At 33.8% G+C, this 15,636-nt stretch overlaps 1 protein-coding gene across 3 annotated transcripts in view; it reads left to right on the forward strand.

Annotated features, from left to right (window-relative positions):
- Positions 1-15,119, forward strand: part of LOC129003913 (cyclic AMP-dependent transcription factor ATF-4-like) — a 39,793-nt gene extending 24,674 nt beyond the window's left edge. For all 3 annotated transcript variants that reach the window (XM_054432253.1, XM_054432252.1, XM_054432254.1), the window contains 2 exons: positions 12,808-13,372; positions 14,122-15,119. In XM_054432253.1, coding sequence (XP_054288228.1) covers positions 12,808-13,372; positions 14,122-14,428 — 872 coding nt within the window. In that variant the 3' untranslated portion in view covers positions 14,429-15,119. The remainder of the gene's footprint in view (positions 1-12,807; positions 13,373-14,121) is intronic.
- Positions 15,120-15,636: the final 517 nt, after the last annotated feature.

The following is a 15,636-nucleotide window of genomic DNA, read 5'->3' on the forward strand; positions in this document are numbered from 1 at the left end:
CTCCTTGTGATCATCAAAACATAATATTTTGCTATTTCTTTCTGAACCATTTTGTAGAGCCAAGAGAACCAACAAAACAAATACCACAGTTATGTAGGCCTATTGTATAATAAACATTATTGTACACTAAATAGTTACAGAGTAAATTTAAAATTCCCATCCTGTTCATATAAGGAATGAATAAGTAAACTGTTTTAGTTAGTTTGTTATATATTGGAGTTTGTTTTTTGTTTGGATATATTTTGATCAAGTTTAGCAAACTTTTTAATTTCATACTAAACTATTATTTTACTAAGAACTCGCTTTATAACCATCACTGTAGCCGCAAACCTAAAATTACCCATTAAACCTAATTTTATCCAAACAGAAAATAATTCTGACATTTTTTAGGAAATATTTTAGTGTAAATCAAATCAGGCAAATGGAAATTCGCTTAGTCTGCAGGTTTGCTGCGGCGGGTGCATTTTAACCTTGTTACAAAACGATTGAATTGATAAACAACACAAGATGTTTTATGTGGGAGAACAGCAGATTTTGTGAGCTATCATGGTATCGTTGCAGACAGCCAAAGCTTTGTATCAATGAGACTATTAACCTCAAAACACGACGGCAAACCACTGGACAGTTTACAGTTCATGGCTGTTGTGACAGTTAAGATAAACATTCGTCATTATACTGACTCCATTAGATTATCAGATCACTCGTATGTGGAGATGTTTTTCGCAAAGTTTTTGTAGCATCTGCCCAACTGGTTCCTAATTTGGTAGGGTTGTGGATGGTTATCTTGCTGATAAAAATGTTTTCAGTTCTGAGAGTGGGTTTTCTTCACCTGTCTGGTCTCCTATAGTAATCTAGTGTCAATCTCCAGTGTCTGGTCTCCTCTCTGAGGATCAAATTGCAATGCTCTGATTATTAAACCAAGATGTTTATGAAGGCTTTTTAGATTTGTTGCAGTTAGATCAGGGGCCTATAATAAACTACAAACTTATATTATTAGTAAATCAGCTGATTGCCCAATGCCAATCTAATGGAAATTACAAATTACAAGTGACAGCTTGTAACTTGTAGTTTATTATGAAACGGGCTCAAGCTGTTTGTTTTTTTTTTCAATGAAGATCTTCAGCTAAAAGACTTATGAAATACTAATAATCGATGAAAACTGAACTTAGTTTCAAGCATTGACTATTGGATACTGAAGTTGACATCACATCTATATATAGACCAGCTGTCGCCATTATTAAAAAGAATATAGTTGAGTGAGCCAGTCACAGAATGCGCTAGTGTCTAATATTTTATTTTCTGCCTTACGTTTTGTAGTCGACAGAGTTGATGGGCTATAAAAGTTGCTTTTGCTTACAATAAGGCTTTCCATTTGACTTGGTAAAAAAGTTTGAGTATTCCACAGCAATCAGCAATTTACAACCTGTCAGTGGCTCACATTAACAACGAAGATTTTTATTTAAATACTGAGGACATTTTAAACATGGGGATGGGATGTCTACGTCTTTGTGTCAATAGTCAAAGGTTTCTAGCCATTAAAAGCTTAGAGATTTTCTCAGGATTCAACAACTGATTTCAACGCACTGATGAGTAGATGATAATAATTGAACCACTCTCTTATGATGGCATTAATCTTTATTACTCAAGTTTCACGTGGAGACATATTTTTTGTTACATGTGCAGTACTCGAAAACAACATAAATAACACCTCAGTAATACTAGATGATGTAGCTCGTCTTGTGGCTGTCTGTAGTTCACTACTGGTTTTAAATTTGTAGAAGAAGTACTGTAGTTAATAACTACCGAAAAATCAGTGGAGTTTTTTGAGTATACTTACCATTTTTATTTAGAAGCTTTGGTGATTTAATTTAATTTCCATACCAATTTCATTGCACGCCCCCTTTCATTGTTATTTATAGAGGAACATACAATCTTCTCATAGCTTACATGAAGTCATCATCCGTTAAGAATTTAACCAAACAAGTGGATTTTCTTCTTCCTGAAAGGATGTGGTTCTGGTTTTACCAATGATCTAAGATGATCTGTTTTTATACATCATTAGGTGATGCAAAAATATTGATTCAAAATGGATTTGTTCTAATCCTCTACTCAATTATTCCCCTCCCACATCAGTTCACTCAACCAATCATCTGTCAATTTGTATTGTGGTAAAAAAACAAAAACAAAATATTTCCAAAGTAGAACTGTGTTATTGTTCTACAATGAAAGAATTTTATTCATACTTTTGCTTTGACAAATATTGATTGTAAATCATTGTCAATGTTAATGGAAAATATGCTGATGAGATTAAAACATTTAACATTCCTTGCCTCTACTTTATTAACCTTGATGCTAGAATTACACACTTTAAAACCCATTATTGTTCGATGAAAGCAAATAATTGACTCTCTATTAGTCATTCAAGAAATATTGGCTGACTGTCTGGTTTAAGTTGATAGTAATATCGATACTTACCATTGACTTTGTACATTATATTTATTGAAAGTCACAATATTTGCATTCATCTAAGTGAGATGGGGAAGTTAGGAGGTTGATAAACAAAAATTAATAAGCTAATTGATACAATAAGTACATTTGGAATTTGTAAATTGAAAAATACATAGTACACTGTAAAAGCAAAACTTAAAACCACACAAAATATTAGTTTTAGTAATTTTTTCTTCTAAAAATTAAACATCTCATAAAATTTCTAGAAAGCTAAAGCCTCACATCAAGCTAATATCACAGTAAATATTTTCCTGTGACTGGTTTTTATCAGTTGTTAAGTGATAAAATGGTTCCTGTATTCCTGATTTTTAAAATGTGACTCAAAGATCATTACTACTATCTAGAACTATTTTGGAAATATCAGAGATAGCTTAATAGTGTTAATTGGTGTGTTTTTACAAGTTTCTGTTAACTTGAAATTATATTTTTAGCTAAGCAGTTTATGACATCTTTTGAATCAGAAAAATTGTGTATACAAAACATTGTTTATGCCACCATCAGATGTTAATATTTTGGATTATAATATCAATTTATAAAATCGTCTTACCTATGAGTAATTACCATTATGCCCATTTTATGACATGCTGCTAACACTCAAATCAACTCAAAGTCTTATAAATTCAACTGCATGCCACACAGTTTTACATTGATTCTTCGTTACAAAAAATAGTACAGTATATTGATTAGAGATTTGAAAGCTTAATCCAAGTCTTGCAGATTCTTGGACAAATTAATTATATACTAAAAACCACATTGATTCTTGCGAAGTAGACTGATAAAGCCTTCAAAAATTATTTTGAGAATTTAAAGAAAAATATACCAATATTCATTACATATTATGCTAACAAATTAACTGAGTGTAGCGACATAAAAACAAATTTGTAATTTAGTCAAATATTAAGCACTTTAAAAGAAACAGAAGTCATTTACTGATGGAAGAAATATTTTTAACCTTACTAAGAACAAAACCATGACGTGTAACAACAATTACAAACTATAGAAATTCAATAAAAAATAAACTGGAATAGGCATTTGTATTAAAATATGGAAATAAAAAATTTACTTATATATGTACAGAAGTAAGGTGATGCCAACAAGCTTTATGTTAAACTATCAACCAAAAAAATCATCAGTAATTTGAATAGAAATGTGTATTTTTTATGTATATTTTTTCTTTAAGAGGTTGGCTACCTCTCAATTAATTGACCGAAGCTGTAAGTGAGTGCAAAATTAAGGTCAAACCCCATCATCTAGGCCTGGTTGCTACACCTTAACAATTCTAAAGGCCCGTTTTGCCAGAAGCGTCTCGTGCGTCTGACGCTCAGCGTCTATCGCTCCGCGTCAATCGCTGCCCACTGCTTTGCATTGTTTTAGGTTAGTCTATTTTGCCAGAAGCGTCTATCGCTACAGCCGCCAGCGTCTGTAACTGAGACGCTAGCGTCTGACGCGGACCACTGCTCCTGGAGCAGACGGAGACGCAGTCGCTAGCGATTATTACTGGAATAAGCACGTGTTTAGTTGTTGACTTAACTTTTGTTTCCTTAAATAAGTTGTGTTTTCAAGTTTAGTGACATGTCACAATTAAAGTGGGGATTCAATAGTGAAGAAGATGAAAAACCGATTGAAACCATTTCAGCACACGACTGTTAAGTCAATTTTTAATTGATTTTCAATTAACAATTTAAAATATCCCTCTTCAGGCCTCTTAAAAAACATAGTACGCACTTCTTCCCAAGGTTTGCACAACATTTCTAATAGGTATCTCATCATCTTCTAATTCCTCAGCTAACCAATACTTTACTATTTGCTTTTTACAGGTCATTTCCAGAAACACTCCTTTTGCCACCAAAGTAAACCACTTACTGATCAGTGATAAAATAATCGCAAGGAACAGACGCTTCTGGCAAAACAGGCACGAGCTATAGACGCTGAGCGATTATCGCTCTAGCGATCATCGCTGAGCGTCGGACGCACCAGACGCTTCTGGCAAAACGGGCCTTTAGACATACAATAGACTCTTCACACTCCGAAACAAGTGGTCCAAGCAAATCAATTTGCGTTATCAAGAGTTTGGAATTATTTAGAGGTTTGATTTATCAGGGGAAAAATAAACCATTGTAGCTACAAAGAGTTCATTTTTTAAATATACTACTGTATCATGTATGGTGACGGAACGTTACAATTAAACAACTTATTTTGGTTACTTTACAACAAACAACAGATTATTTTTTAGTTGGTAACAAAATCATTTACTAAATTAAATTACGGTATGTGTTTTAAATTTAAGTTTACATGTTCCAAATCAGCCTGCCCTCTGCTTGGACTTTGAAATACCGAGTGTATAATGCATGGTAAAACTTTGGAATATTAAGAGATTCTCTAAGGACTGAGGTTTTATTTTGAATTGTCAAAAGTTTATATTATTATTGAGTGTCTTAATTACCAAGAGGGACTGTATCCTCTATATGATAGTTATAGATCGATGGTTAATCGCAATTTAGTCTTCTGATATTTTAAACATTTAGCTGACATTGCTCTAACTGTTTTGTTTGTTTGCACACGACACATAAAACATTTAATTTTTTTAGGCGTTTAAATTTAAAACGGTATAAATAATAATTAATTTGTAAATCCACCCCCTAAACTTTTAAAGAGAAACCGTTCAAAATCAAATGACATAGCCGATGAGAAAAGCCTAGATCAATGACCGTTCATAATATGGGATCAGAACATTAAACAGATCAAAGTCTGCTTGGGAGATAAGTTAAGAAAACATTGACAGTTGGTCACATTGAGAGTGTTTGTATTAATTTTCCTCTAAGGAAACCTAAAAGTGTTTTCAACCCTCTTTCAGATGATTGGTTATAAATTATTTTAAATAATGTTCACAGAGTGGACATTTGGAACCAAATTTGTAAAATAAAAGTTTAAAGGGAATGATCCAAATCCTTGTCAGTTATTAGATTTTGTCACCATGACCAGGGATTGGACCGTTCCCTTTCAAAACATAAAAAATATCCATTGTTAGATAATAGATAGCCCAATGACAAATGACATCTAGGTCCAGTAATGATCCCTCTTGGAATTGAACCAGTGATTATCAGATTGGAAGGCCAGCTCTATAACCACTCATATACCCAGACAATAATTCATAACAAAACAATACAATTTACATTACCTTACTGATTAAATCCATTTAATTGACACTAGTCTGAACAGACTTGCACGTTATTTTATTTGCTTTTAGATTCAGTTATGCTTGATTTCAAGTTGGAGGAAGTCAAATTGAGGAAGTAAACTGCGACCTACACTAGACTGGTTGTTTTCCTTGGACCACTTTCTCTCCGTAGCATGTACAGGGTGTCTAAGATTTGAAATTCCCATGAGCTTACTATCTATCTAAACTGGAACTATGATTCTGGCATTAAACTGTTGTTACATCCAAACAAGCAATTTAATATCAAAACCTATTCGGATTGGTATTTTTGTTTTTTAAATGTGTATTTTTAATGGGTAGTTTTTTAGTTTATTTTCAGAGAGATTTTTAATGGATATAAAAATTACTCTTGGCTATGTGATTTAAATTTGAAATTAATTGTTTTAAATCTAATCAGTAGTAAAACTATTTATCACTAAAAAGGTCATTGGGATATAAGTAGGCCTATTTTTAATTTGCATTATGCTTGAAATGTTACACTTGCCCCAATATCCTTCACATCGTAGTAATTTGAGATGGCCCAACTAAATGATCAAAACATTTTCCATGTTTTGAGACCTGTATGATGGCATTTCCATTTTTCTGATTGTTGAATGGTTCTGTTTCTGTAACTTATTCTACCAACTATATTACAGCAACACCCACTGGCAGCTGTCACATAAGTTTAGCTGAATACTTAAAATCTACCTTTAAACTTTCTTTACTTTAAATATGTCGTAACTCTTCTGGCTTGGTCTAAAATAATTGTATTTCTCATGAGAAACTTTGTGAATATTGAAATAATGAAGGTAAAGTACACAATGTTTTCCTAATCTCCAGGGGTTATCTTGTTACAATCTGACAAAAAACAATAAATACTAATGCTAAGTAAAGTGAGACTATCCTAAATCAATAAAGCGAATAGGGGATATATTCTTTTGAGAAAATTAGCTGCACACCCATCAACTGCATACTTAAATAAAAGGTCTTGATGAGACACTTCCCGAAATAAAATTAGTAACACTTTCCTAAAGGCACAATCTTAAAATAGTCGAAGGGTTGTATTTAATTAGGTTGGTTACGGATATTATAAATACAATTTTTAGGGAATATTTTAGTAAAAATCCAGTTAGGAAAATTAAAATTCACTTAGTTAACTGTTTGTTTAACGGTACTCCTTGAGTTACCTTTTATTGATTCTTATCATAGATTTTCTGAGTTTACAAGTAGATAAAATCATTAGTTTTTAACGGATAGCAAATACATTAATTAACAAACATACATCCATTAAAATAAGCTGTACAGTATACACTATCACCCTGTTAAACAACTAGTGTTCATAATTACTGAAACAATTTGGTACCTATATCAAACATTTTGTATTTTTAAGAGAACATGAGTCAAACACTTAATTTACTCAACTTCAGACATTTGTTAGGAAGCTTCCTATGAAAATCCAGTGACAAACGTCTATCACCTCCCAACAATTCTAAACGTTTAAGGTTTTTGCAAAACCTCTATCAAACACGTGCAATACCATGGCCTAGATGATCGTGTTGGTTTTGGCCCGACCACTCTAGTGTCACTGGATTTTGGTGTCCAGTTTCCAGGGTTTACAACATAGTTCCAGGTGGTGAAATGGGACAGCTGAAAATAAACTTTTGTACTATTCCTCTCTGATTGTGCGTAGTTGTCACTAAGAAAACTGAAACGCAAGCTGCGTTTGCCTGGCTGCATTTATCATTAAAATTGCAGACTACACGCACAATGTCGTTTTCACGTGGTTGGAAATTAATACTGTATTTAGGTTAAAATAAACTTTTGAGCCCATCAAATTTTAAATACAGTGTACATCTATAATATTAAAACGAAACAGTGTTTTTTTATTTCACGATTCTGAATCAACCACTTGACGGATTTTCATGATTTTTGTGTTGAAAGAAAGATAATTTTGAGAACTAGGGAATGTCGAAGCCATAAATTTAGTTTAGGGTCCCGGTTTTTTAGAAATTAAGTTTTAATTTTTAAAAAGTCTAGTAGCCGACACTAAGATTCTAAACTAGCTTTTGGCATAAAATAATTTGCTTAGCATAACAGCTGTAAACATTCAGCTTTTGTGTCACAAATTAAGCATTTGGATAAAAATGTAAAGACATACCATAGACTAACTAACACAAGTAGACTTCTCATCCCATTGTAAATTTTGAAGCTCGTAAGACTTAAGATTAGATTGGTCTTTTTGCATTTACGTGCAGTGACAGGTCAAATTATACATTTTTTTGATTTATTTTATTTATTACTTGGTACAGCACATATATACAATGAATTTACAATATAAAAACTTAATAAGCCTTATAAAAAGGCTTGTCTGCAGCCTTTCTTATAATAGCTAATTGTCTTTTCCATCCTTATATTGATCTTGAGTCAGTGTGAACTTTTAACTGTACAAAAATATATTTCCTACTTCGTAAACAGTAACAAATTTGGCTTATAACTATTTAACATGATTATAAACATTTTAAATATTGAAAAACAACTGTAAAAAATAAATTAAATGAAAAAAAGAAGAAGTGTAAAGATGTAAGGAATTTTCTAAAATTATTTAACATGAGTATATACTTTCTGATTACAAACACTCAACAAATAAATAAATATCTAACAAGAAATAATAACAGCTGAAACAAACATAACGTATTTTGTCCTAATTGATGAATCCAGTCTTCAAGAATTGTAGGCCATTAATTGTAAGTTCACGTTGGTTGAAATAAATAAATATGTATGTATAACAAACTAAATAAAGTAAATAACCAAAGAAGTAAGGTACAATTTGACTAGAAAACGGTGTTGTTTATCAACTAAAGAACTTATAAAGGCTTATTTTTTCCTAGTTAAAAAAAATTATGACGCTTGGCTTGAGCTTGGGATTGTTTTTCACATTACTTTAGGCTAGACCTAGGGGTTGCGGCAATATCACTGAAATGCCATTGGTGATATGGCAGGATTTAACCCAGGACCTCAGGGACCGAAGTCCCATGCTCTAACCACTATACCAGCTCGCTCCCCAACTTTTACCTACAAAAGAAAAACACATCATTTTCCAGATATAGTCCAGTTTTTTTTTTTTTTTTTTTTTTTTTAAGCAGATTAGATTAGAGAAGAGAAGCTCCAAGCTCTGTGAAAAGCTAAGAAAAATGGATTATATTGGCCAATTGATAAAAAATCTTAGTGGAGGAATCAAAATAATAAGCCAGTATCATTAAAAAAAGGTTTTAATTTAAATTAACTTATTTAAAATTTAAGTCAGTATGGTTATTATTGTGCAAAAAACTGTATATTGCTATAATGAACATGTTTGTAAGATGAATGTTTGAGTTAATACAAGTGTTGATACATCTAGTTTTGTGAATACTTTTTGACCCATATTTACTTAAAAGGAAGCAAGTCAATTACTTGAAATATCTACGATTTCAAGATATTGTCAAACTTTGCAAATGCAACTGTTAATTTGGTTAACACTTTCTTTATATAAGCTTTACATGGAAAATAAAGTTGACCTTGTTGGACATTTCCAATTGACTATGTAGAATTGGTGTAGATTATTTGTGTGCCTGATAATCGCACTTGATGCGCTCTTTGAGGCTGTGTTCGAAAATTTGTTGAACCCCCAAAATTTGTTGAAGAATATTTTTTACATATGAAATGTGTTACACTTATGTATACATCAGTAAGTTTCTGAAAAAAGTATTGAAAATGACCCATTAAGCTAAACAAAATGAGTAGGTATTAAGTTTGACTTATTCTAAAAATATATTTTTTTTTTATTAAATTTTTTTTAAATCTTTAGGTAAGTATTAGGCCTACACATACACTTCCATGAAATACATGTAAAGTAGGCTACAAATATATATCAAATAACAAGTACCGGTACTGCAATAATATATTTACACATATACTGTTGACTCATAAGACAGTAAATACATATAAAAGATGGTAAGTGGTAATCGATTTCAATTGGACACTCCAATCATCATCAGACCCAATAGGCAAATGAAATATATACTTTTATACAAATTAAATACATGTCTCATTGTCGCATTCAAGTAGTAGCCATATTAGTGAATTTCCCATATAGGGATTAAGCTATTACCGTAGTACTCATGGTAAGACCTGGACCCGGGACTGATTTTCTTTTTCGCTTTGATGTTCCTAGAGGTCAAAAACGCCATCCATTCAAATTCATATATATATATTTCTGTTAGCACGATAACTCAAGCAAAAATTATCTGATTTTGATGAAATTTAATGTTTTGTCATGACTAAACGTCTGCCCGTGATGCTTCGTGTGTGGAACTAGTTACCGAATTTTTGTTAATTGTCTGTCAATATGTCTCGTGTTTTATTTATTCAAATGTTAGTATCTTTGTATGTTTCTAAAACTCGACGATCTCGCAAGAAAGACAAGAGCCTGATGATGAGGTTATTACCTTGAAACCGGTTGCTCAATCCATCAAAATTAGGATTACAGATGGAAACAGTTAATCTGATACCATTTTGATCCTGGACCAAAGAACATCAATAAAAAAGGTTAACTGTGAGTTAGATGATTTCTTAACTTTGTTCTAACTAAGTTAAGACTGATTCCAATGACAAAAATGACACCAGGATCCAGTTTCAAACCATCTCAGTCCCTACTCTGTTACCAGTGTACCAGTGCTAGGGGTAAACAATTACAAAATGTTGTTAAGTTCCACCAAACAATCATGTCAAGAAATGTGTGATAGTTGAAAGCGCAGACAAGTTGCGTGTTACAGTTATGACTAGGTGTGGGTAGGTTAGTTAATGTCGTCCTTCCCACCAAGGTGAGCGAGATTTCACCTGAATCTAGCTACTGCCGGGACACGAGGCAACTCTGCCCGCATCTCTTATCTTGTTTGTAAACTAAGCCGCGTGGCGTGGTAAAAATTGCTTTGATCTTGTAGATAATTCTAAACAGTATTTACTTCCCTCTCCGTATTTATAGTTAGTAAATTTGACAGCAAGGGTGTCAATGGTTGCAGCTTGTCGCAGAATATTTAGGGTTTGCTGAAAATAGATGGAGCGTATTGTTTTATTCGTACAAAGCTTGTGGTTAAGCTCTCAATCTGCTTCAAAATGAAGTGTTGAAGTCCTTGGAATTTTCCTTCATAAATGTTGTGAGAGTACAACTCTAAGTTGACCGTAGTAATAATGTGAAACATTATTTATTTGAGAAACAGTCAGTACACAGGACAACAACTCATATCCGTTCAGTGGAAGATTACACTGTGTTTTGAACCCAGAGAATGTTGGATGATTAGAGGAGCCAAAAAAGAGGATAGAAAAAGAACTAATTTAAAGTGAAGGAAACAAAAAAAATTCTGTCAGAGATATTGCATGACTATTATTCTGAGGCCAAATACGGGAGATTCTACTTTACCTTTAGACTTGGAATCAACATTTAAAGGAAATAAAACATGAATACAGCGCTTTTAAATTACTTTTATTAGCTATTTGTGAACTAACAAAACAATATTTCTAGTTTGTTATATTTTTACACCTTGCAACATATTTACATTTTCCGAGACAAAGGCTTTTAAGATAATTGCTACGTACAGTATTAAAACCTTTAATTCTATTAAATCTTATAATTTATTTTAATTAACTTGTAGAACCACTAGATGGGTTTGCTCCACGACTGATTAGATGTAGCTAAACTATTCGACCAACTAAAAGAAGCATCCTGGAGGCAGCTCAGACTAAAACTCAAAATATCTCCCAAATGAATTTACTTTCCTAACTGGCTTCACCACCAATTAATATTCACTTTAGGTAATTAGAACCCAAAGGCTTAAAACTTTTATTGTAAATCCCTTTTAATCAAAACTTCCCATTACAATCTCCAGGGAGAGTACTTAACTCTAAGGCAAGAGTAACTTACCAAACCTCCGATGGAAATCCATATCAGGAAAGATACCCTGGCTTGGCCAACTGACCCTTTCCGCAACCTAGAGTGGCCTATTTATTGAAATAAACCTCTACTGAAGACCCTCAGAGTTTACATAAATACCTAGAGCATGCCTCCTAGCTTGCAAGCCCTAACCATAGGTCATCAATCCAGCTCGCCAAGTCTACCCTCCTTTACAATATCTAGATTTTGTATCAGCAGAACCAAACAATTCAAGTGGACTAAAATATTTTAGATTCAATAATATGGTAACTAGTCTTTATTTACACTTGTTCCAAAACATATAGAACATTTTTAGCGAATTTCCCTATAGGGAAGTAGCTATTACCGTAGGTCTCATGGTAAGACCTGGGCGCCGGACCGATTTACTTTTTCATTTTGATGTCCCCAGAGGCCAAAAACACTAATCGTTCAAATTCATATATATTTATATATGTGTCCGTTAGCGCGATAACTCGAGCAAAAATGATCCGATTTCGATGAAATTTGGTATAAACGTGTAAACCTACGTTTATTCGAACGAGTTCGCGAACCAGCATGATCGGACTATGGGAACGGGGGTTTATGGGGGGTTTTATGGGGTAAAAATGGGGTTTTCCCATTTTTGACCCTAAAAATAAAATATTTTGCAACTTCTTTTTAGACCGTTTTGTAGAGCTTAAAAAAGAAATAATTTAGTATATTAAAGCACTGTTGTATGCCTAACGGTCACGGAGAAAATTAAAAAATAGTGTAATTTAAAATTCCCATGTTATTCTTATGGAGAAAATGAAAATTGTTGTAGTTTACTTGTTTATGGATACATATTGATCAAATTTGGCAAATTTATTTATTTCATCCTATGACGTATGGTCAAAAAACACTTTTTACCTTCCCCGTAGCAGCAAACTTAAGCACTCGTTAAATCTAATGTTATTTAAATAGGGAATAAAAATATGTCTTATTTATGGAAATATTTGAGCAAAAATGTAATAAGATGAGTTGAAATTCGCTTAGTCTGCAGGTTTGCTGCGGCGGGGGTATTAGTTATTGCTGTACTTGTAAATTCTAAATACTTTACAGTTACTATCATTTACTTACTGAATATAGTTATTAATTTTTTCTTCATTTATTGTTACAGAAGAACCGTTCCCGGACTGGTTGGAGGAGAAGATCGACCTCCCGATTTTTGAAGACCTGCCGCCCCCATTGGTAAACTTGGACATGATCAACCCCGGAATGAAGCCTATCAACAACATGGACATCGCGATGAAACCCCAGATGAACTGCATCTCCCCTATGGACATCGGGAAACACACCACCATCCCCTCCCCCATGGACGTGAAGCAAACAATCATCCCTTCTCCCATGGACATTGCAATGAAGCCAACTGCACCTGGAATCGAAGTGGTCGCTATGAAACCTCACAACCAAACGTTGGTGATAAACCCCATCCAGTACATAGTTCCTCAGCAGATGGAGCAGCCGATGCTGATGCAGGAGTTGCTGCAGGACGCCCTGACGCCCCCGGACAGTCCGCGGAGTGAGGACCTCGTATTCACCATGCTGCAGGAGATGCAACCCCACGAGCTGGACGAGCTGGTCAGGATGAGGGTGGAGTCGTTAGTGGAGTCGCCGGTCGACTCACAGTGTGAGAGTGAGTCAGTGTCCAGCCCTGCACCATCCACCTCCGACAGCGGCTACAGGTGAGGACAAGTTTATTGTTTATGTGATGAGTTGAGTATTTAGTCCACTCCCAGAGAAGTAAGGTACGAAGGAAACACGCTTAAGGGACAACCATGCGCTCTCAGCTCTGGTATGTTGCGCTGAAAATATACTTGTGGTGAGTAAGGAAGAGGCACACGGCAAGCTCTGTGCGGAAACTTTAATTGCAAGGGCACAGGGTCTTCCTTGACCGTGAGCATTTTTAGTACATTTGGGCAAGAAGGGCGTTGGAATTTAGTGTACTACTGAATGTTTCCTCTGTACCTTACTTCTCTGTGGTCGAAAAAGTCCAGTACTCAAGTAGGCTAAGTAGTCAACTCAATACCTCAGAGTTAGAATCAGAAATGCTATATTCATAAAAGTTCTTAACATGAGGAAACCTCAACCAAGGCCTATAAAAAAATACTGTAGGCCTACTACATTTCTTGTTTCAGTATTGAAATTAAAAATAATTTCATAAATAGAGCCTTTTACTGCAGAAAAGCTTGGAAATGATGATAAAATTACAAACTGGGAAAATAAAATGTTCGAGGATATTAACATTATTTTTATCAAATAAGTCAAAATGGTTGAGTTTGTCTTAATTGTGTGTTTTTTTTTGTTTTTTTACTGGTGGCATTTTTGTGTTATTTGCCTATTCCAATTACAATATCTAGGCTGTATAAGGTTTCGATGTTTAAACAAATTAAAGTTATGAAACAAGAAGATAAGTTTATTCTTTTGCTTGCAGCGATCCTGAGTGGACAATGCCATCTACATCAGATGTCAGGGTTCCTAAGAGAAGGAGAGTGACAAAACCTTACTCCCGCACACCACCGGAAGAGAAGAAGCTCAGGAAAAAAGAGCAGAATAAGAACGCTGCCACGAGGTATCGAATGAAGAAGAAACAAGAGATAGAAGAGATCCTAGGGGAAGAAAAGCAGCTTCTACAGAAAAACGATCAACTCAAGGCAGAACTAACGGAACTGGGACGGGAGATCAAATACCTTAAAAACCTCATGCGCGACTTGTTCAAAGCTAAAGGCCTCATCAAGTAAAATTCAAAATTTGTATACCCTCTTTTCAAACCTATGAGTACAAAAGTATTTTAGTTCGCCCGACTCTACGAGGTATGATCTCTCCAAACTTCCTTCGATGTTTTTAGCAATATTATTTTTTGTATTATGAATCTTTCTAGAAGAATTAGCTGCGCTATAAGCCTATGGCTGTAATCGTGTTGCTTTGTATAGTCTGTGTTCTTTGTTTAGTGCTATATATTGTCGCTCGTGTCGAATGTTGAAAGTATTTCAGTTTTCTTGTGCCACTACAATCTGTATTGTTCTTGCTGTGTTTGGCTCAATCAATGATGTCGACTGAACCGCAGTATGACGTACCTTGGTACCGAGGTTTGGCGGTTCACTTTGTTTTATTGCTTCTGTTAAGGACAACATCAACAATACATTTTGTCATCGCATTTACACTAAAACATTCTACAAACTTTCTCGCCTTTGTTTTGTATTTATTGACAAGCGAAAACATGCATCACACATTTATTAGTTAAAGAATTCTGAATGATATTACTTGTTATTTTCTAATTATGTTAGTTAAACTGTATTAATTTCCGGTGCTAAAGAATGTTCTGTTCAAATTTGGTGTAAAATTTGAAAACTGTGTTTTACTTGTCAATTTTTATGTTTAGTACTTATTTAGTATAATTCTGAAATATATATCAGAATCTTGTGAGTTGAATTTTCTTGTTTCATTGAAAACCCCGTGTTATCTATTTTTAAGGTCATATCACTTTACTTGGTAATGAAATGCATCCTCTGTGCTCAAGTTATAAAAAGGAGGTGAAATTCAAAGTGTTTTGATAATAGGAAGAATCCTTTTGTTTTATAGACGTATTAGGTGGGACAAAATACACACACTATTAATACATAAAGTATTAATACATCTTTTTCAATTATAGATTAAAATCTACTTGGTATTTACCAGAAGGTGTTAAAATATTCATTTAATGCTTTTCATGTTTCAAACTTATTAGGTACAGCTCATCTTCAGAAGCATGTTCATATCAAACAAAAAAAAGGAAAAAAAAGGAAAAAAGGAAAAGAAAAGGAGGGAAGGAAAATCTTTAGATTAATTTTCAATCAGTTATACATTAATTTATCTAGGCTCACCAATCTCTATTTTTATCCAGGCAGAGAGGCAGTTAACCCAAACAGTGTTGATCCTGGGCTGAAAAGGTCTAGAGGGTATTAAACTG

Source organism: Macrosteles quadrilineatus, unplaced genomic scaffold (genome assembly GCF_028750875.1).
Source record: "Macrosteles quadrilineatus isolate MER2022 unplaced genomic scaffold, UCM_ALF_1.0 Scaffold_9__3_contigs__length_116548681, whole genome shotgun sequence".
Taxonomy (NCBI): Eukaryota; Metazoa; Arthropoda; class Insecta; order Hemiptera; family Cicadellidae; genus Macrosteles; species Macrosteles quadrilineatus.